We start from the raw sequence: 21,560 nt of genomic DNA on the forward strand, positions 1-21,560 counted from the left end.
CCCCCTAGAGGAGGCGGGGCTATCCCTTCCAGGCAGCAGCGAGAGCTGGAGAATGGCTCCTGTTCAGAAGTGAGAAAAGACTTATCTCCCAGGCTAAATTGGTGGTGGAAACTGAAATGCTTCCTTTTTATTCCTAATAAAATTCTACTAGAATGGAAGAGAGAAGGGGAGATTAGAAAAACTAGTGTACCATAAGAATCACAATCTCAGTTGCCTCCGGGAGCAGGCAGGAAGCAGGTCCAAGCGCCACGGCTGGATCTGGGAGGAGGAGGGAGCCGCTGGGAGCCTAGAGAGCTCACGCTGGGGAGGGAAAGACCCTGCTGGGCCAGTAGCCCCAGAGCTTTTGATTTTTCAAGAGAAACTAGAGCTACTGATTTCTGTGTCAAACTTCAATACATGTGTATCAATGTTGGCCATTCAGAAGATGGTTTTAAAACCCCATGTGGGTTCCATCAGAGCGTGACTGCCCGTGGAGACCAGCAGTGGGTGGCCTGCGTGTGAGAATCCAAGGTGCATTGAGGGGCCGCTGTGGCTATGCCGCGCCCTGAAGAGAAGACAGGATCAGGAAGGGTTCCAGCCAAGAACATTCCTGAAATGCTCTCAGCCGGGGGCTGGGTAATGTCAGAAGTATTGCTACAAATCTGTCTCTATGTGATCAGCTTTATGCTTTTCCACCCCTTTGTTCTCCTTAATGAAGGGCATTTGCATGAAACATCGATTTTGTGACGTTAGAGACTATTAGGCCCTGTGGCCATCGTTCCCAACCTGTGTTAGTGGGAGTGACAGTGACCGGGGAAAGGGACCACAGTGTCTTCAGGTGGGAGAGAGGCCCCAGATTGCCGGACAGTAAGCCCCTCCCCGACTTCCCTCCACCTCCCACCCCCACTCCCACCCCCAGCAGCAAATGTCCTGAGTCATTAAGATGCAGGAAGAAATAGAGAAAACGCTGCACGACCCTTAATAGACTTTTCTTCTTTCCAATGTACCAAGAGATCCCAACAGCAACTTCATCATAAAAGATGATACTGTCTGCGTTCAGATTTATCTGCGTATGTTCAGTCCTGCCAGCTAAATTCCACAGCCAGCATTTTCTCTCGGTAATAACGGTTCTCTCTCTCTCCTTTGCACTTCGCTTAAATGTCGCTCCATTATGAATTAATAATATTGATGCCACACGTGAAATCGCACCAAGGGCCCTTCTCCGGAGCAGCGCCTGGGAGGCAGGCACGCTGGCTGGACAGACCTTCGTTCAGAGCCCCACACCCGGCCGGGGCTGAACCTGGCTCTCATCCCCTCATCTCCGCGACCCTCTCTCTCTCTCTAAGTTCCTCGAAGGGAACTGGAGGGGACAAAATAGCGAGCATGCTGGCCAAATTCATCTCCAGGGCCCGTCTCCCATGCCGCTGCACACATCAGCAGCTTTAGGAGTGAATTATGCTAATGCCGGGCCGGCCCTCTTCTATCTTTCTCTTCCACCAGGAAACAAGGAATAATGAACTGTCGGTCCCTTGTCTAGACTTAACTCGGTCTAACCAGCTCTTCGTGGCGTTTCCTCGGGGGCACATAACAGTAGCACTATCACCATGAATTAAGTGCCTCTTTTCTCTGTCTCTTTTTTATTATTATTTCATAATAATTGCTGGGATGTGGAGACTTCTCTTTCTCTGAGAAACAGGAATGATCCAATTCCTCAGTCTGACAGCTTCCTTTGAGGGAAACGCACGTTTGTTCTACTCCTGGCCCCGGTTATTGATTTGGGGGACATCCCAGGTAATTCACGAAGAACGCGGCTTCCAAGCGTGTCCTCCCTCCGGACGTGACCTTGGTTCGCACGCGCCGCACTTCCTCTCCAGGGCTTGGAGACTGAACAGTTGCCACAGCCGGCGGGTTTCCAGGTATGGGGGCTTCGGGCAGGCTGTTCCTCTCGCAGATCCCTGCGCACCCCCCGGGCGGCCTCTGCCCCGTCTCCGTTTAAATTAGAGAATGGTTTCCCTTTTCCCTCTTTCCCCTTCCGCCCCTTTTCCTCAAAAGGAGATATGAATAGGCTTCATAATGGGTAGCTGTGGGGGATTTTATTCTCCGAGAGGCAACATAGTGTGTTAGAATGTTCTGGAACGGAAGCATGAGGGGCCGGGGTAACTTTGAACACCCCTGTTCTGTGATGATCTCTTTCTGGCAATATTGTGAGTCTATGGCAGGGAGAGCAAAGCCTTTGAAATACCAGATACAGCCCAGCCGGTGTGGCTCAGTGGTTGAGCACTGACCCATGCACCAAGAGGTCGCCGGTTCGATTCCCAGTCAGGGCACATGCCCAGGTTGTGGGCCTGATCCCCAGTGGGGGGCGTGCAGGAGGCGGCCAATCGATGTTCTCGCTCATCAATGTTTCTATCTTTCCCTCTCCCTTCCTCTGTCTCTAAAAATCAATAAAGAAAAAAAAAATACTATATACATTATAAACCGGAATCGAATCCCCACCCCAGCCCTTAGATGTTTAGATGGCGGTTTGTTTTTTTAAAAACAAATGTTGATCATTTGTTAGCTTTCACCTTATAGACACCTCTCCAGGGAAAATAAGCTCCTTTTCTGCACAGAGAAGGATGAACACCAAAAAATTCTATAAACAGGATTTTATGGGGTGGAGGAAGTTGGTGTCTAGATTTCCCACGAGATGGTAGTTGTTGAGAGGGAACAGGGATGATCGTTCCAAATGTTTCTGTACGTAGGGTCCTAATGAACTTGAATGATTTGCGAGTCTCTCCCATCACATGTGCCCAAACTCCTTTGATTCAAAAAACGAAACGAAACAAAACATTTCTCCAAACTGGTTCTGCGGAGGAGGCCGGAGCATCGTGGCTTCCCCACACACGCCAGGCACTGAGCTAGTCCTCAGCGCGTTCCGTCTGGTGAGTAGTTTGGTTCCGGTTGAATAAATGAGGCACTGTCGACGCAGAGAGCGTCAAGGTCACACAGCGAACTCAAGATTCAGACTCCACAGCTCATTTTCCCCACGTGCATGTCTAGCTGCCTTTTGTTGGGAATTTTTCTGGCTTCTCGTGGTACCATATTGCTTTTACTCCCCTTCTACTGAAGAATCCACCCTCTCGTCATCTGAAGACCTGCATCCCAGGGCATAAGGGGAAACTGTCCTCCGTGACTAAGGGCTACCAGGCTCCAAGATCACTTCCACCTCCGAGAGCGGAGCCCGAGACGGACCCGGCTCTGCATCACCACTGGACCCGGGATGCCTCCTGTGTTGCGGGGACGGGTGGGTGAAAGATCATTCGAGGTCTTGACCCCCAGACTCTTTCCCTTTTGGAATGTGTATTGAAAATGTTTGAGAGCCACAAGGACAAACCTGGGAGGACCTGTGTCCCAGTGACCCTGTCCTTTTCCCCAAAGATTTCCAACAGGGCTCTCTGCGGGCTCCAGCTCTCCCGGGCCCTGCCTGAGCCTCTGCGTCTTGAAGCCCAGGTTCTTCCCACTTCTCCCCACAGCTCCCAAGTCCACTACTCAAGCCTCCAGGGGACAGCTGCCTGTGACCCCCCAGTTGTGTAATTTCAGACAAGTCACATCCCTTCTCCTGAGTCTCAGCTTACCCATCACTGAAATGGGACTAAGAATACCTCCCTCATAGAGTAGCTCTAAGGACCCACAGAGGTAATAGGCAGGAAAAAGCATGGCATGCCCATGATACCCCCCAAATCCCTACAGAATCAAAATTCTTTTTTTTATTCTCACCTGAGGACATTTTTCCATTTTTTGTTCAGATAGAGTGGGAGGGAGAGAGAGGAAGAGAGAGAGAGAGAAACATCGACGTGAAGGGACACATCGAGTGGCTGCCACCCACACGACCAACCAGGGCCAGGGACAAACTGCAACCGAGGTACGTGCCCTTAGCGGGTCTTTCTGGACAGTAGGCCGACACTCTAACCACTGAGCCTAACCGGCCAGGGCAGAATCAAAATTCTTTTATAGCACTTCCTGTCTGCTGCAGCCGGCGGGGACCCCTCCCGACGGGGAGCAGATGCTGCCACAACTGTACTTGCTGGCAACAAGAGGGAGGATGGGTTTCCGCGGAAAAGGGATAAATGGAGAATTCTTTTTGGTAAATTACGGCTCCTGCTAAAGGTTTGACACTTCTATTTTCTACCTGTCAGGAAAAAAAAATAACTATATACCAGTGGTCAGTTCAGTTTCACTCCTTATACCCCATTAACCCACAGAGCAGGCCGGCAGAGCTCCTGTCCTGTGGGGGAGCGGGGAGCCCAGAAGACGCGGATACGACAATTAGGGAAAACCCTGGCCTTTCTGGATTAGCTTTGGAAAGGGGCCGTGCAGGTCGTTGGAATAATTTGGGAGAGAGGGGGGGCCCCGCCTCGGCGGAACCCGGTAGAGAGAGTCATCGTGGTGACAGGGGACATGACGAGCTCTGCGTCCACTGACATGTTGTTACGGGGGCTCAATAACTGTGCGCTGATGTGCTTTGAAGTCTGCCACGGTGACTGGCGATTGAAATACGGAGCCGGCTCAGGAGGAAGCAGGATGTGAATTGACGGCTGGAGAAATACACAAGGGGCAGGAGGAAAGGAAGGGGGGGGAGAGCCAGCTGCTGGCGTGGAGGGAGCACCAGCCTGGTCCAGGCGCCACGCTGGCTCCCTTCCAGCCACCCTCGTGAGGGGTTGCGTGGGTTTGGAGAGGGGCCTCCGAAATGCCCAAAACCAGTTTGCCAATCAACCCCTGGCCTGTCAGGTTCCTAAGGGAGCAATTCACACAAGGGATGATGATAAATGGAAAATCAAAGAACCGCTTTATCATTAGCTGGGGTGACGGATGTGGAAAGTGGAAAGCAGCACTGAATGTAGTGCAGCCAGATGCACGGCCAGCCCAGAGGTCTGGCTTCAGGATTTCCAGGCAAACCCAGTAGTGTGGGGACTCGCCTCACAGCACGATCCCTTCAGGGGGGCAGAGCCCCTGGCCAGGCCAGGGGGCTGCCCCCAGCCCGCCCGGAGCCCAGCCCTGGCCCCCACGCTGACCGACGAGCGGCATTTCTCTGGAATGGACGGCCACTCGGTGAGCATGGGCCTCAGGCAGCCTCTGCGGGAGCTGAGGAGGTTCTACTTCTGGGAGAAAAGAGGAGAAAAGACAGGAGAGATGGGAAGGGACCCAGCAGTTGTCACGGACCAACCAGGTTCTGGGCACCAGGCCGGCTCCTCGTCTCGTCTTCACAACAGCCGAGTGGGCGGATACTACTATCTTCACTTGGAGACCAGCAAACACCAGCTCGGAGGTTTAAGTAAATCGCCCACACCACAGGGTTTCAGTTCTGGCCTGTCAGATGCCCGAACCTTGCTCTTTTCCGTATGCTGGACTGCCTCCCCACATTTCCAGACCCCCTACCAACAAGGTGGGAGGAGAAGGATTCTACACACCCCTCTGTGACTTGGACAGGGCGCACCATGGGCCTGAAACCCGGCCTCTCTGCTCCTAAACCGGGGGCCATCGGAAGCTCAGAGGCCTGCCCCTCCCTCCTCCCGTCTTTTCCCGGTGACTCCCCTGAAAGCAGGAATAAGCATTAAGCGCCCCCCCCCCCCCGCCCACACAGAGGGGCACCGGGAGCCTGTGCCATTCTCTGTGAGTCTTGGGCTTACTGTGGCTGACTCAGAGCCTATATGAAGTCTTCAGGTATTGAACTAAGACGAGTGCAGTACAGAGGCCCGGGCCCCTGTCTGCAGACTTGGTCCCAGGGACTCCTGGTGAGCATTTTCAGGGGCAGCTCACTCTGCACAGCAGGGTGAGCTGCAGCAGGCACTGGGTCGTGCTGTTGCCACGGGGTCACCTGAGCGTGCCTCCGTCAGCCCCCTGGTGCTGGCAGGGAACTGGGCCCAGCTGTTCTCCCTTCTCCAGACCTAGTGGGGGCGAAGGTGAGGACACGCGCAGGGTGTGTCTTCGGAACGTGGAGTTCCTGTTTCCCTGCAGCAGACAGAAACCCACCCTGGACGTGTAGGACAGGCTGGCTCCCATGACCAGAACGAAGGCCACCTGTGTCACAGATGAGGACGCTGAGGCTCAGGAAGGGGAAACTGCTTAACCAGGGCCATGCAGCGTCAAAGTGGCAGATCCGGGTTGGCCGCAAGATTTGCCTCTCTGAGGTCCTTGATCCTTGTAGCCCATTAAAACCCTAATTAGCCAAATTACAGGAGCCCACATGATCTAACCTCAGCATGCATTGTCAGCCTTCTCTCCCCCATGCCCTGCCGCCACCCTTCATTAGTTCCAGCCGTGGGAAGGGAGGGCCTGGAGGCAGGACAGAGCAGGACCGGTTTGGGCCCGCAGTGACACGTCCCTTCCCGTCTCCGGCAGGAATTGCAAGCTCAGCAGCAGCAGCTTGTCCATGGCGGCCGTGGACATCCTCTACATCGACATCACGAGGAGATGGAACTCCATGACCCTGGACCAGCGGGATTCAGGTACCTGGTGACTGGCCTCCACCATGCCCTGCAGGAGCTCAGACAGGGATGGGCAGTCCATTTTCTGTTTCTTCTCTTTCAGGGTCAAGGTGGGGGGAGGAGGAAGTTTGTTCCATCTGCTTGAGGGACTGAGCTACATTTGAGTTCAGGGCCACTGTCCACTACAAGGCTGTGCCCGCCCAAGCTCCAGTTCCCCCATTAGAACCCCTGGTTTCGGCTCGGGGCTCTGATAGCATTCGTACCAGGAATGCTCTGCCACCGTTCATTCACACCCCCACACCCTCGGAGCACGGGTGGGCCAGGCCCTGCAGAGACTGGAGTGAAGAGTGCTTGGTTCTCACCCTGAAAAGAAAATCACTGTTGAGTGAGAGGTGGATGAGAACACAACACCGGGCAGTGGACGCGTGCCGCGGGAGGGAGGCGCTCCTGATCCAGGGCTGCCGAGGGAGCCGGCTGGAGACCAGCAAATGCTGTCAGCCGGTGAACAGGGCGGGACAGACCCCCTCCTGCAGGGGTGCTGCCTGGGCCAGGCCACACCTGTGAAAGGCTAGGGACCCCCAAGTGGCTCAGGTGGAGCAAGAAGGGAGGGGGACGCGGCGAAGACGGGGTGGGAGGAGCTGCTGAGGCCTTGAAGGCCACACAGAAGTTTGCTCCCGATCCTCTCGGTTCTGCAGCATTAAAGCTTCAGTCAGAAGGATCCACCTTTAGGCGGATGAAGTGCTGATCTATTCCTCATAAAGGGTGTTCTTCTACCAAGTCGTAATAGTCATACCTGACATTTGTACCACTCCTCACAAAGTTACCAAGTACTTGCATGCATATTCCCTCTAAATGCGCACGTGCCGGAGGTGTCACGTCTCATTTCAGATGCGTAAACCGCAGCTCCGGTCACCTGGCACCTGGACTTCGCTCCGAAAGGGCCCCACAGAGGGGGGCATCTGAGAGGAACTTTCAGGGAGTGGGAGGGGAGGACATGAAATCGGGGTTGGGAGATCCAGGGTGAAACTGACCATGCCTCTTCTAGGATGAAACTTGAAAAGCTCTTTCACCCCCTGGTCCCCATTTCCTCTCCTGTGACCGGTGCCAACAGCGCCGCTCTGCAGGGTGCTTTGGTCTCCGGTGGGAGTGGGTGTGGAAGCCTTTGGAGCCCCGGTGGCAGTTCAAGCAGTCAGTCTTATCAGTAGGCACCACTCAGGGAGGACCCTGGGTGCACCTGTCTGACAGCAGGTGTCCCTGTCAGATCCCGCGCACACCTGTGGTTGCCCTGGGCCACCGTCTCCTGACCACAGGGACCACAGGCCCTTCCCGTGGGCGGTGCTCAGGCTGCATTGCGGATTGGCTGCACAGCTGGTGATGATGCTCCCGCCGCCCACCCGTTGCTGGGTGTTTTCTACGTGCCAAGCACTCTGCCAGGCCCCTTCCGCGGGCACACTGGCCAGAATCCCCTTGGGGGCAGGCGTGGTTATCTCCACTGTGCAGAGAAGGAAACCGGGGCTCAGAGGCACAGCTGGGGGGTGTGGCTCCAGCACCACGCTGCCACCGTGCCCAGATCAGTTGCTTTGCCCTACTAATCGGTCCTGCAGTAAGAGGATCCCCCCAGCTCCCAGCCTTTCTTTAGTCGAAAAGCAGAACTCTGGGGAATAGCGACACTCATTGATCAGTAAGGTGCGTGTTCCTGCGCGTCTCCGCAGGGGGCGCTCCCCCGCAGCCTTCCCTGGTGGAGACCAGCCCCTTCAGGGGGGCAGGCAGATTGATCATCATCTGGGGGGAGGGCTCCTGACAGTTGAGCGAGAGCTTTCGCTGACGCCTTCAGAAAGTAAAGAAGTGTTTGCCCTGTGAGTTGAGTGGGGAGTCATGGCAGGGTCCCGCGGAGGGGCCAGCTGAGGGGGCGGCCTGCCAATGGAATGATTAAATATTGAAATTGATCAGGAGTAGCAGCCGGAAGCTATTTATCATGTTTTATTGCTTCAAACTATCATTACCATCTGGCCCATTGTTAATTCTGAGTAGCTTTTCCTGTTTTGTTTGCCTCTCAAGTTGCTCCCTGTACGCGGAATCCGGAATCCGCAGGGGGCTGCCGGCGATACAGGCTTGGTGAGGTTTTTTCTGGGGCCTGCCAGCTTTCTGGGGTCTGCTGACCAAGCTAAGGAGAGGAGTAAAATACTTATTTTTAGCCCATTCTGACAAGCAACTCCCGGGCTGGGACCTTCTGGCCTCTCGCCCCGCCTCAGCTCGAGTGTGTGGAGCAGCAACAGTAATAACTAGTTTTGAGATCATCTCCTAGGTGACACATCACTGCTAGCTCTCACAGCCCCTTCGAGGTGGCTGATCGTGCCCCATTGTACCGATGAGGAGCCTGAGGCTTGTCTGAAATCCCACAGCCCGTGCGCAGCCTCTGGCCCGGGCCCCCAACTCTGGCCCGGACCCCCACTGCCACTGCAGGGCCCCTCATTTCATCAGCTGAGGAGGGGTGCGGCTTGTGAGGCAGGGAGGGGAAAGGTCAACTCACAAGACCTGTGGAGGAAGGAACTGAAGTGGGGGTGGTGCGGAGTCCGGGAGCCTGTCTGCCCTTCCTTCGCCCTGAGCTCGCGCCCCTGTTTCCACAGCTCCGGAGAGGAAATGCCAGGGTCTGGGGTAGAGGCAGTGTGGGCTGGGCATTGCAGGCAGGAATGAGAGCCCATCTGTGCCAGTGATCTCAGGGTCTCTGCTGTCTGGCTGGTGCCAGCCAGGGCCCAGGCTGCCTCCTGAGACGGCTGGTGCAACACCCTGATTCTCAAAGACAAGGTGCTTCTGAAGCTTCTGCCATCTTAGGACCATTCAGGAAGCTACTGGAGGGCAAGAGAGGGCATCTGTGGTCGAGTGCTGGTTCTCCTTCTGGCAAGTGTCGGCAAGGGAGCAGAGGGTCCTTCCTTCCCCCCACAGGCTGACCCCAGACTCCCAGTCAGGTCCTGGCAGAGGGGTGGGTGCCATGTCCCAGAGCTGCTGAGGGGCTGGCAAGAAAGAAGTCAGAGTGGTAGAACGTGGGTTCTCATGCCCAAAGGGCATTCATTCATTCATAAGCAGAGACTGAACTTGTTAACAGGCATTGGGCCCTATGGGAATATAAAGAGAAATTGCTGACAGATCCCACAGTCAAGAAAAAGAATAAAAATAGAGACCATTTATTGAACATTTACTATTTGACAAAATTAAAAAAGTTTGTTATGAATGATGTCCTTTGAGCCCACACAGCCCTGTGAGGTAAGGGCTCTTACTCCCATTTGACAGTTGAGAAACCCAAGGCTTAAAGAGGTGATTTTAAACTGATGTGGCAGGTATTCCAACGGGGACCCTGGGGTTCGAACCAAGAGCAGTCTGCCCATTGCCTTTGCACTGTACCCGGTGTCTCTGCCTCACAAGCGCAGAGGATGCACCGTTGACACACGCAGCCGGGTGTGGCCAGAGCTCCCGTGGGGAGAGCAAGAAAGGAGAGTCGCTGTGCGGTTCAGAGAGAGAACACGTAATGCACGTAGCGTGTGTGTGAACCAGAAGAGGCACGGGCTGTGTGTTCTGTACCCCGAAGGGACTGGCACATGGCCCGGAGTGTGCCGGAGCTTCTCCCTCGGTGCCCAGTGAATGTCTGATGAGCAGACGGATGCCAAAATAAAAACTGCCTGCATCCCCAAAGCAGGGAGTTCTGAGCGTGAGAACCATGGCTTAGAGAGCAGTGGTCTGCTTGAGGGGTCCACCTTTCCGCTCCTTACTGTCCAGCATAAAACGCCAGCCTGTTTGGGTAAGATCATCACCCCCACCCCACCAGCTGTATCCAAGTGCTCACGCAACGGTCTCTTCTAGAAGCCAGCCCAGACCTTCCTTCGCCCTAATGAGACTCTGGTGCCCACGAAGGGGGCGACCCAGATTCCTGATGCTTGAGACCTTTATGAACCTATTCTTGAAATGGAGGAAAAAATGGTGTTAAAAAGAGTACTGAAGGGGAAAAGAACGAGTAAGAAAAAGCATGTGTGCATGTCATAAAATCTAAATCTCAGACCATCCTTTTGAATAGGCTTGTTTTCAATTAATTTTTTTAAATTGGGCCAGGTGCATAGGATCGGATTAATCTTAATCCTTGTTTCATGAGATAGCCTACTTTTATTTAGTCCGCTTACTTTTAATAATGGCATAAGCATTCTCTAATTCATCACCCAGAACAAGAGCTTGGACTTGACAATAACCCGCATACAACACATGGCTCTTCACACACCCGCCCATTCCTGCTCTCGCCCCACCCCCTCCTCTGCACCCTGTGCTCATCGTCCCCAGACGGGCTTGTCTTTCTGTCCAAATGTCAGTGGCTGCTCGGCAGCATGATGGAATTGAGTAATATGCGATCTCACACTCCCAGCAGGCCCATGTCATTGTCACTTTTTTAAAAAATTAAAGATTTCAATTTCCAATGTTAGAATTTCCAGCAGAACACGGGAATCCAAATGAGGGTGTTATCGGCAAAACTGTGGTGTGGTAGCCCTCTGGTTGCCCAGCACCAAAGAAACACATTTGTCAGCGAGGATGAGGTTATCTCCTGTAAACTGCGCTCAGAGCTGCTCCGCACCCTTGAGACTCCTCGCTCACTCCTCCCAGAGTGGAATCTCACTTCTCCGTGGGAAGCCGCGGGCAGCGTCAGGTCTGGCAGTAGAAGGAGGTATCACTGGTGTCATCTTTGAGAGGCAAGGACCTCGCCACTTTGGCTCAGCGGTTAGAGCGTCAGCCTGCGGTCCAGAGAGACCCGGGTTCGGTTCCCGCTAAGGGCATGTAACTTGGTTGCAGTTTGTCCCCGGCCCTGGTTGGTCGTGCGGGTGGCAGCCACTCGATGTGTCCCTTTCACGTCGATGTTTCTCTCTCTCTCTCTCTTTTCCTCTCCTTCCCTCCCACTCTATCTGAACAAAAATTGGAAAAATGTCCTCCGGCGAGGATAAAAAAAAAGAAGAAGAAGAAGAAAGAAAGAGAGACGAGGATCTCACCTGCGAAGGGGACATTTGACACAACCTGGCCATCTAACACAACCAACATCTCGGGGCTTCTGACCCCTAACAGCTTTCTTCACTTTGCTGTTTTAGGATATAAGCTAAAGGTCCCTCCCAGTAACCAAGGGAAACATGATTGCAAAGCAAGGAAAAAATGGACTGGAGAGTCCCCCGCCCCACCCATGGGAGCATAGGCGTGGCTTACACGCAGGCACGCACAGCACACAAGCGCATGCACACACTTGTTTACAAAGGGGTATCCAAGAGAGACATTGCTTAGTGTCTGATATACACTACAGACTCTCGAACCAAAACAAGAACTATTTCTTCCACTGTTTGAAGAAAGCCTGAGCTACGTGCCCTCCTTCCTGGGGCCGCCTTGGTTCGACTGGCAATGTAACCGAAGCCCAGGGCTCTGGGAGCAGCCAGACCTGCCTTCAAATCCGGGCTCCTTAACTTGCTGCCTGTGTAGCCTCTGCCAGTTCATACCTTCCTCTGAGCCTCGCGCTTGTCCTCAGTGAAGTGGAGGTGATCATGGTGCCACCTCATGAAACCACCGATGTGGGTGAAGTGGGACCAGGTCTGGGCACTCGGAGCAGGGTCTGCCGCAGGACGCGCTCAGACGCGGGGGTGCTCCTGCTGTTGTTGTGTCCCTTGCAATGCGCCCCTTCTCGGGAAACGCATCCTTGGCACCTGCTCGTGCCAGGCGCTCACAGGTGCTGGGAACAGACAGGAAGGAGCCCTGCCTCGAGCCGCTCACGCCTGGGAGAGGGACGGCACGGGTGGCAACAGACAGAGTGCCGGGCCCTCCTCGCCTCTCCCCCAAGACTGCCCTTGCCTGCCTTGGCCTGGACTGTTGCTGTAAACGGCCTGGCACCTGGCTGCCCCTTTGTCTTACACCGCACTGTTTGGCTGGGTCCAACTCAAGGAAAGTGGGGGTGGTGGGGACTGAGAGGCCCCGAAAGGCAAGTAGGCAGCAGGAAATGTAGCGCGGAGGCCTCGGGCTGTGCTTGAACAGCCAGGACCTGTCTCTGAGTCTGCCCGGCCGTGGTCTCTGAACACTGCCCTTTGCCATCCCTCCGCGTGCCTGCGTTCACGCAGGTGGGCACTCGCCAGCTGCCCGGGGGTGGCTGTGGCGGCCTCCAGCCCTCCCCCTGCATCATCACCTCTCAACCCGGAGCCGGCCTCCAGCTGCCTGCAGTGCTGGTCTCCTGGCTCCAGCTCGGAGAGCGCCTGAGTGGGCGGGGCCTCGCGGACTGGACCCCTTCCCACTCACAGCCCATCACTAGCCCACACCCTCTCGCTGCAGCCAGGCGGCTGGCCACCTTGGGGTTCTCCACCTCGGGCACTTGGCTGGGCAGAAACCCCTCCTCTGGCACACACTGCCCAGGCCTTCCCCTCAGGAGCCTCCCTCGGCCCTCAGGCTGGGCCAGGTCCCCTTCCCGTGGGCTCCAACGGCACCGGCCCTGCTCCTGGGCCACAGATCACAGCGCTGAGCCCCACTGGAAGGAGGATGTGGCTTTGCCCCGGAAGCTGTACCCTCCCTGAAGCAGAGCTATTCCCGGCCCAAGGCAGCCTCGCGCGTGCCTGGCGCACAGTAGGTGTGCAGAAAACAGGTCCGGTGCGGGAGCAGTTGGACCCGGACACGCGGCGGGCCCTGTGGGTGTGTGAGTCGGAGTGCTGTCTCCCCACGTTTCCTCGGTGGGCTCCAGACCGCCTGCCTCCTGTATTTTCATCAGCTGGAATGAGCCCCACTGAAACGTATTTGGTTAACGAGATACTGAAATATTTGAAAGTATTTTTACTTGGAATGTTTAGCACAGCCTCGCTTATACATATGCATGGCCGCCCCTCCCGCTGAAGCAGGGGCCGCGGATAACCAGGCAGGTGGCACGCAGCGCCTCGCACGGCGTGTCTGGCACAGCGACGTGCTCCGGCCTGAAATCATCCCGGAGTCAGATGGGCCTCTCTGGATGTGTGCCCGACTCGCTTGCAAAACAGTCGGCATCAGAATTATTTTTAATAAAAGCAAGTGAGCCAACAGAAACGCCAGCTCCCTCTCCTTTGCACAGACACTTCTCTTTGGGGCGCTCTCTGTAATTCCAGTTCCCCTTGGTGAGGACCCAGGAGCCCTTGTTCACACCCACAGCCCCTTCCTTAGGCCCCTCTGTTCCTCCAGGGTGCAGGGACCAGCATCCCTGCCTGTCGTCTGGCCTCAGGACCCAAAAAAGAGACAAAAGGAGAACAGTGAGTCCTGGCTGGTTTGGCTTAGCGGTTAGATCATGGCCCTGCGGACCAGGGAAAACAGTGGGATGGTTTTTGTGCAGTGGTCCCCTCTTCTCAGGCAGTGGCACTGAGTGTCCTGGGAAAAGCATGAGCAACCGAGGCAGCTGGGCTGGTTCGATGCCCTGCAGCTCCCTCTGGGCGCCCGTGATGGGGCACTTCCGCTCTGGGGGCCAGCTGCACAGGACAGGTGACGTCCACTTTGCCTTGTTGTAAGGATTTAGTGAGGAAGTAAACAGGAGTTCTGTTTTGCTTTGTTTTAACCACCATTGTCCTTCCTGACGTGTGTGTGTGTGTGTGTGTGTGTGTGTGTGTGTTTTACATTACAAAACAGTTTTCCACTCCACTTGTTCATAATCTGGGTGAGCTCGGTCTTATTCCCAGGACTCCATTTAGGGAGAAGGAAGCCAAGTCTCAGAGGGATAAAGAGGGAGTTGGCAGAGCTGGGTCCTGTGCCACCTTGGGAAGTGACAATAATCATGAGCTCCTGAAGGTGGAAGGACGGTGCCAATCCCCAAATATCCCCAGGCTGGCCCAAGAGCCCAGTTCAGTGATTGAGGCATTCCTAAGGGTTGGGAGAGCTGTGTCTGGTATCTCTGAACAATGGTCCATGTGATGGGTGTGCTACGGTTTGTCAATCCATTCATCCACTGAAGGACATTGTGGCTGCTTCTGATATGGGGAGATTATGGATAAAGCTGCTGTAAACATTAGTTTGGGGGGTTTGGGTGAGCATAAGTTTTCAGTACAAGTGGCCAAATACCTAGAAACATGGTTGCTGGATTGTATGTTTAGCTATTTAAGAAATTGCCCATCTTCAAAGTGACCTTGCCATTCACATTCCCACCAGGAATCATGAGAGTTCCCGTTGCTCCACATCCTGTCAGCACTTAGTATTGTCAGGCTTTTGTATCTGGCCAGTCTAACAGGTATCTAGTGTGCTGTAGATATTCTTTACCACATGGAGGAGTTTCCTCTATTCCTAGTTTGCTGAGAGGTTTTGTTGTTGTTGCTGTTTGGTTGGTTGGTTTTTGTTTTAGTTTTTGTTTTTTTCAATCATGAGTGGATGTTGGATTCTGTCAAATGCTTTTCCTGCTTCTAGTAATGTGGTCATATGATTTTTCTTCTTCAGCCTGTGGCTGTGAAAGATTGTATCATTTGCTTTTGAATGTTGAAGCAGCCTTGCATACCTAGAATGAATCCTACTGGCCATGGTATAGAATTCTTTGTATACATTTTTGGATTCAATTTGCTAACATTTTGTTGAGGGTTTTTGTACCTGTGTTTATAAGAGATATTAGTCTGTAGTTTTCCTTTCTAGAAATGCCATTATCTGGGTTTGGTATTAGGGTATGCTGGCCCCATGAAATGAATTAGGACACGTTCCCCTCTGCTTTGTACTCTGGATAGATTGCAGAGAGTATGTATCATTTCTTCCTTAAATGTTTGATAGAATTTATCAGTGAAACCATCAGGCCTAGTGCTTTCTTTTTTGGGAGGTTATTGTTAATTCAATTTCTTTAATAGATATATAAGCCTTTAACAGATTATCTGTTTCTCCTTGTGTGAGTTTTAGTAAATTGCATCTTTCAAAAAAATTGGTCCATTTCATCTAAGTTACCAAATTTGTGGATATGAAATTATTCATAATATTTCTTTAGTATTTTTTTAACGTCCACAGGATCAGTAGTGATGATCTCTCTTTCATTTCTGATATTAGTCATTTTAAATTACTAATTAGTAGTCTAGTAATCTTCTCTATTTCTTGGGTTGCCTGGCCAAAGGTTATCAATTATATTTTTCTTTTCATAGACCCACCTTTTGGTTTAATTAATTTTCACTATTGAGTTCCTGTTTTTGATGTCATTGATTTATATTCTAATTTTTATTACTTCTTTTCTGCCTACTTTGGATGTAATATGCTCTTCTTTTTCTAGTTTCCTACAGTGGAAGCTCAGATGACTGATTTTAGATCTTTTATCTATATTTGGCCAATATATGCATTCAGCACTATAAATTTTCCTCTAAGCACTGCTTTTACCGCATCCCACAAAGTTCAATAAGTTCTACTTTCATATTTATTTAGTTCAAAATATTTTAAAATTTCTCTTGAGACTTTTTATTTAGTATGTTTTACCCATATGTTGTTTAGACATGTGCTATTTAATCTTCAAATGCTTCAGGACTTTCCAGCTCTCTTTCTGTTACTGAGCTCTAGTTTAATTCCAGTGTGGTCAGAGAACGTACTTGTGTGGTTTGCGTTCTTTGCATTTGTTTATTTTATTTTATTTTTTTATCCTCACCTGAGGATATTTTTCCATCTTTTGTACAGATAGAGTGGGAGGGAGAGAGAGGAAGGGAGAGAGAGAGAGAGAAACATCGACGTGAAGGGACACATCGAGTGGCTGCCACCCGCACGACCAACCAGGGCCGGGGACAAACTGCAACCGAGGTACGTGCCCTTAGCGGGAACCGAACCCGGGTCTCTCCGGACCGCAGGCCAACGCTCTAACCGCTGAGCCAAACTGGCCAGGGCCGTTCTTTGCATTTGTTAAGGTGTGTTTTATGGCCCAGAATGCAGTCTGCCTTGTGACTGTTCCATGTGCATTCTGATCCTGTTGGGTGAAGTGTTGTAAAATGTCAATTAGATTCCGTTGATTGATGGTGCTGTTCAGTTCAGCCATCTCCTTACTGATTTTCTGCCTGCTGGGTCTGTCAATTAGTGATAGAGGGGTGTGGAATCGCCAGCTATGATAGTGGAGTTGTCTATTTTCCTTTGCAGTTTTATCAGTTTTCACCTACTTATTTTGACACTGTTTTTAGCTATATCCATGTTATACAGGTTGTTACATCTTCTTAGAGAACTGACCCTTTATTATGATGCAATGTCCACCTCATGCTGGGTAATTTTCCTTGTTCTGCAGTCTGCTTTGTCTGAAACTAATAGAGCGACCCCAGCTTTCTTTTTGGCTGATGTTAGCATGATCTATCTTTCTCCATCTCTTTAGTTTTCAATCTACGTCTATGCTTAAAGTAGGTTTCTTATAAACAACATACATTTGGGTTTTGTTGTTTTTTTAGCCACTCCAATTAAAAAAAACGATTTCTATGTTTTAATTAATTTATGTAAACCATTCACGTTTAAAGTAATTATTGATACAGTTGGGTTAATACCATGTTTACAACTGCTTTCTACTTGTTGCCCTTGTTCATCTGTGTGTGTGTAACCTTCCCCTCTTTTCTGTCATCTCTGGTTTTAATTGAGCATTTTATAGGACCCCAGTTTTTCTCTTCTTTTAACATAGTAATTCTTTTTTTTTTTTTTTAATTGTTGTCCTAGAGTTTTACAGTGCGCTTTTCCAGCCAATAGGTCCATTTTCAAGTGACACGGTGCCATTTCATAGACAGTGTGGCCACCTCAGGATGGAATGTTCCCGTTTGTCCCGTACTGTCCGGAACAACATTGCTAGTATTCATTTAACTTATTCCTGAGATATTATCACCCAATATATTAATGCTATTATTACTTTGAACAGTAATCTATTAGATCAATGAAGAGTAAGAAAAATTAAAAGATTTTATTTTGCCTTCATTTATTCCTTTTCTGGGGTCTGTCATCAATTTTGGAAACTTCTCGGCCATTATTACTTCACATGCCCCTTCTCCTTCTGGCATTCCCTTTATGTGTCTATTACAGCGTTTGTCATTGTCCCACTGTTCCTGGACATTCCCCTTTTTGTATTCTTTCTTCTCTTTGCAGTTCAGTTTGTGATGTTTCTATCGACATCACTCCGGGCTGACTGATTCTTTCTTTGGCCGTGTCCGGTCTATGACAAGTCCATTGTCGGCATTCTTTATTTCTGTTACGTGCCTTTATTTCTAGCACTTGCTTTTGATTGTTTCTTAGCATTTCCATCTTTTCCCTCACATTACCCATCTGTTCTTGAATAGTGTTTACTTTCTCCATTAGAGCTCTTAACATATTATCTTTATTTTGTGTCATATCTGAGTCCAGTTCCGATGCTTACTTCGTCTCTTCAGACCATGTTTGTTCTTGCCCTTTAGCAGGCCTTGTAATTTTTTGGTGAAAGCTGGAACTAACTGGAAGCTAAGGCAGTCGGCCCCCAGGGAGGCTCTTCGTTAGCCTGGCTCCAAGCTGGGCTGCGCCGTGTTTGCGGCAGCCGTGGGGCCGGAGGCTTTCGCTTCCTTGGTTTATTTTCTCCCTCTGTTGTCTGTAGGTTTCCCTAAAAACTCCTCCTTAAATAGAGCCTTTGCCATGCAGCCGCTCAGTCGTAACCCACCGTTGTCACAGTGGAGCCCTGTTGATGTGGTGGTCAAGTGCCGGGGAGACAACGTCCTCTGTAACCTTGTCCCTAAATCACAGGCTCCGAGGGGGCTTCCGTCCTGGGCTGTTTCGGGCGTGTTTCTGAACCACAACTCTAATGGCCTGTGAGCAATCACAAGCTCACAGAAGGGTTCACCATCCAGGTCTTGTCAGAGATTTTCCATGGAATTCCTGGCGAAATCTGGCCTTCGTCATTTAGACTGAGAGTGGAGGAGAACTTCGTGAGCCATCGGATCAGCTGTCTGTCTCTGGTCAAGAGAATGGTCGATTGAGCCGAGACAGACCTCACCCGGCCTGTAGATCGCCGTCTCTCTCATGGGGCCAACTCCAGTATTCACCCGTAGCATTCTCCAATGTGTTCCTCTTACTGCCGTAGAGTGACAGAGATCATCTCGTCCAGTGCCCGAGCTTTGCACATGAGGGACTCTGAAACCCTGGTGAGCTCATTCATGGGAGAACCACCGCTGTCTGTTGACTGTCTACCTCCCCACCCTGCTCTTTTTTTCTAGATCTTTCTAGGAAATAAATCAAACATTTCTTTTTGAGATAGTCAGTATACAAGTTTGTGATGAATCCTGCCCAGTCTTTGTTCCATGGAGAGGACAGAAGACAGGGGGGTACCTTGGGGTGCCCTGCATCCTACTGGAAGACTTGGGAGACTTCCAGGGGTCAGGCATCCTTGACCCCCAGGTATTCCCTGAGGTCTAGATGAACCAGTGGTTCTCAACTGAGGGCAATTTCCCCCACTCCCACCCTCACCCCCAGGGACTTTTGGCCACGTCTGGAGACACTTTTGTTATCACAACTGGGGCAGGAGGTTGCTGTTGGGATGTAGTGAGTAGAAGCCAGGGATGCTGCAAAACATCCTGAAATGCACAGGGCAGACCCCACAACAATGAATCACCTGGCCTCGGCCCGGCCGGTGTGGCTCAGTGGATTGAGCGTCTTCCCAGGCACTGAGAGGTCCTGGCTTGATTCCTGGTCAGGGCACATGCCCAGGTTCAGGATCAATCCCCAGTAGGGGGCGTGCTGGAGACAGCTGATGAATGTATCCCTCTCACATCAGTGTTTCTATCTCTCCCTTCCTCTCTCTCAAAAATATCAATAAAAAACGTATTTTCAAAAAGAATTATCTGGCCTCGAATCTGAAAGGGATTGAGGCTGAGAAGCCCTGAGATACAGTACGCCCCTTCAGGGTCTCCACAACAGCTCCGTGTGTGCTTGAAGTGGCCACGTTCCCCCTGTGCTTCCCTAAAAGACAGCCCCCAGAGCTGTGGGAGCGGTTCCCTGTGCCTCACCGCAGTCATGGGAAGCAGCTGCCACCCAGCTCAGGGCACAGGGTCGCGGCCCTGTGGGGACGCGAGCACACCTTACATGACCGAGGTGCTTTCTTCTTGGTAGCAGGTGGGTGTCTCTGCCCACACTTCCCCACTGATCGCAGCTGCGCAGGGAGGAACAGGCCTTATATAAGCGCGGCCTCATACAACCTTCTGTCACTTTGGCACTCCAGGGCCTGGGACACCCCCTCCCTCCTGAAGTCTCAAAGGAATGTGGTTCTGTTCTGAACAGGCCCTGCAAGGTTCGCTTGTCACCTGAAGAATACAACCTGAGCCCGTTAGCCTTTGAGAGGGGCCTGGCTGGCCTCCTCTCCACCCACTGCGACCCCAGCCCCCAGCCTCGCCACACTCTCCTCCCACACACCCTGTGCAGCAGCCGGAGGGCTACTCTGGGCCAGGCCAGCATGCCTCCGTTTGTGCCTCTGGTCGGGACCTCTCCCTGCCTGCCGTGCCTGTCCCTGTCCTGACTGCATGGACAGTGCCCACATGTGAGAACTCCTTTGTGAAGCTTCCAGGCCCCTCTCCCTGCCTTCCTGGTAGGCGGTCACGCCCTTTTCGTGCTCTGTCGGTTCTTGGCCACCCCTGCCATAGGTCTTAGCTCGCTGGATCATGGATGTTTGCAGAAGTTGTGTCCCCTCTGCACCTGCCCGCAGTAAATGCTGAGCTCGTCGATGCTTGCGCCTGATCCCGTCTGGGGCCCTGGGCCTCCCTAGCATGTGAAAGCTTTATTGAACAAATGTGTGAGTGAGTGAGTGAGTGAGTGAGTGAGTGAGTGAGTGGAGGGGTGGATGGGATCTCCTTGGGATCCTTATTGTCAGAGTGGCTATTTCCTGGACCCCTAAGGGAGGGTTCCCTGTTGCTCACCTGGTAACCTGAAACACAGGTCACACGACCTCAGCTCCACCTCTTCTTCTGCCATTGACGCTGTATGATCTTGAACAAGTCACTTGCCCTCTACACTCAGTGCACCATGGTAACCCGCCGTGACACTGTGTGTTCCATGCGCGGCCCCGCAGAGGAAGTAACAGAGTCCTGGCCACGCTCAGGACTCTCCCTGACTCTCCCTTCGCCGTGGCCCCAGCTGGCCCCAGACCGCCCCTCCTGAACGTGAGCACAGTGAGAGAAACATGTTCCTGCGCTAATAAAATTACCTTCTCTAAAGAAGGCAATTTGCATGTTAATGTTTTGGGTAATTCTGCGCAGCTCCAGTGCCCTCGGGGCTGCAATTTCTCGCTGACAAAGTGACAGAAATAAACTCCCGCATAAAAGAGCATTTCTCTTCTCTCTCATTTGTACTCTGAAGTGACATTCTTAATGTGAGTCAAGTTGAAACCTACTTCTCTGTCTTGTTTTTGACACCCATCTGCCTCCCATCACCTCTCCATGTGACAGGCAGGTTCCTCAGAGCTCCTCGTCCTCGCAGAGTGTGGGGACCCCCCACCCCAAGGCTCCTGACTCTGCTCTCCTGTGCATTCCAGAGGCCCAGCCAGTTCACTGGAGGACAAGCACGGGAGCAGGGCAGCAGCCGCCTCTGGGGGTGAATCGGGTGGTCTGACTGCCCCCAGGTTGACTATTTGGGAAACAAAGACCAGCTATAGTGGACAGAGATTCTGCGCCCCTGCCCGCAGCAGCAGACTGTTCATCTGCCAGGCTTAGCACCTCTGATAACTTATAGACGGTAAAGAAAGGAGCTCCCATTTATAGGCGCCTTCCATGGGCCACACACCAGGTGGGCTCCTCCATCTACGTTTCTCTCTGAAACTTCCCTCGCCTTCCCCTCCTAGCAAGAGCTGGGCAGGGTAAGTAAAAGGCCTGAGCCGGCGGGAGATCACATCCACAGCGCAAGGCCAATGTAGAGTAAAATGATTTTATTGCATGCTCCGGGGTGCAGGCAGGCTGAGCCCGAAAAGGAGTCCCCCTTGAACGACAGTTGGGGTGTAGGTTATGCATTCTGTTTCTAGCTTGTGGCAGTTCCTGCTGACGTACTCTGCTTGGCCCATTGTCCACTTTGCGGTTGGACTGGTCTGGTATCTCCTCCTGCATCTGCCGGGTGATTCATTGTCTTGAGGATAATCTGATAATCCGTCGTCAACAGAAGGCTGAGCAAAGGTCATGCAAGCAACAC

The 21,560-nt window shown here is 52.2% G+C and overlaps 1 protein-coding gene across 1 annotated transcript in view; it reads left to right on the forward strand.

The window, feature by feature from the left end:
• Window positions 1–21,560, forward strand: part of TTLL11 (tubulin tyrosine ligase like 11) — a 205,029-nt gene that overhangs the window by 170,457 nt on the left and 13,012 nt on the right. The window contains exon 8 of the mRNA XM_036261723.1: window positions 6,361–6,467. Within this exon, the coding sequence (XP_036117616.1) occupies window positions 6,361–6,467 (107 nt within the window). The remainder of the gene's footprint in view (window positions 1–6,360; window positions 6,468–21,560) is intronic.

Source organism: Molossus molossus, unplaced genomic scaffold, assembly GCF_014108415.1.
Source record: "Molossus molossus isolate mMolMol1 unplaced genomic scaffold, mMolMol1.p scaffold_m16_p_14, whole genome shotgun sequence".
Classification (NCBI taxonomy): Eukaryota; Metazoa; Chordata; class Mammalia; order Chiroptera; family Molossidae; genus Molossus; species Molossus molossus.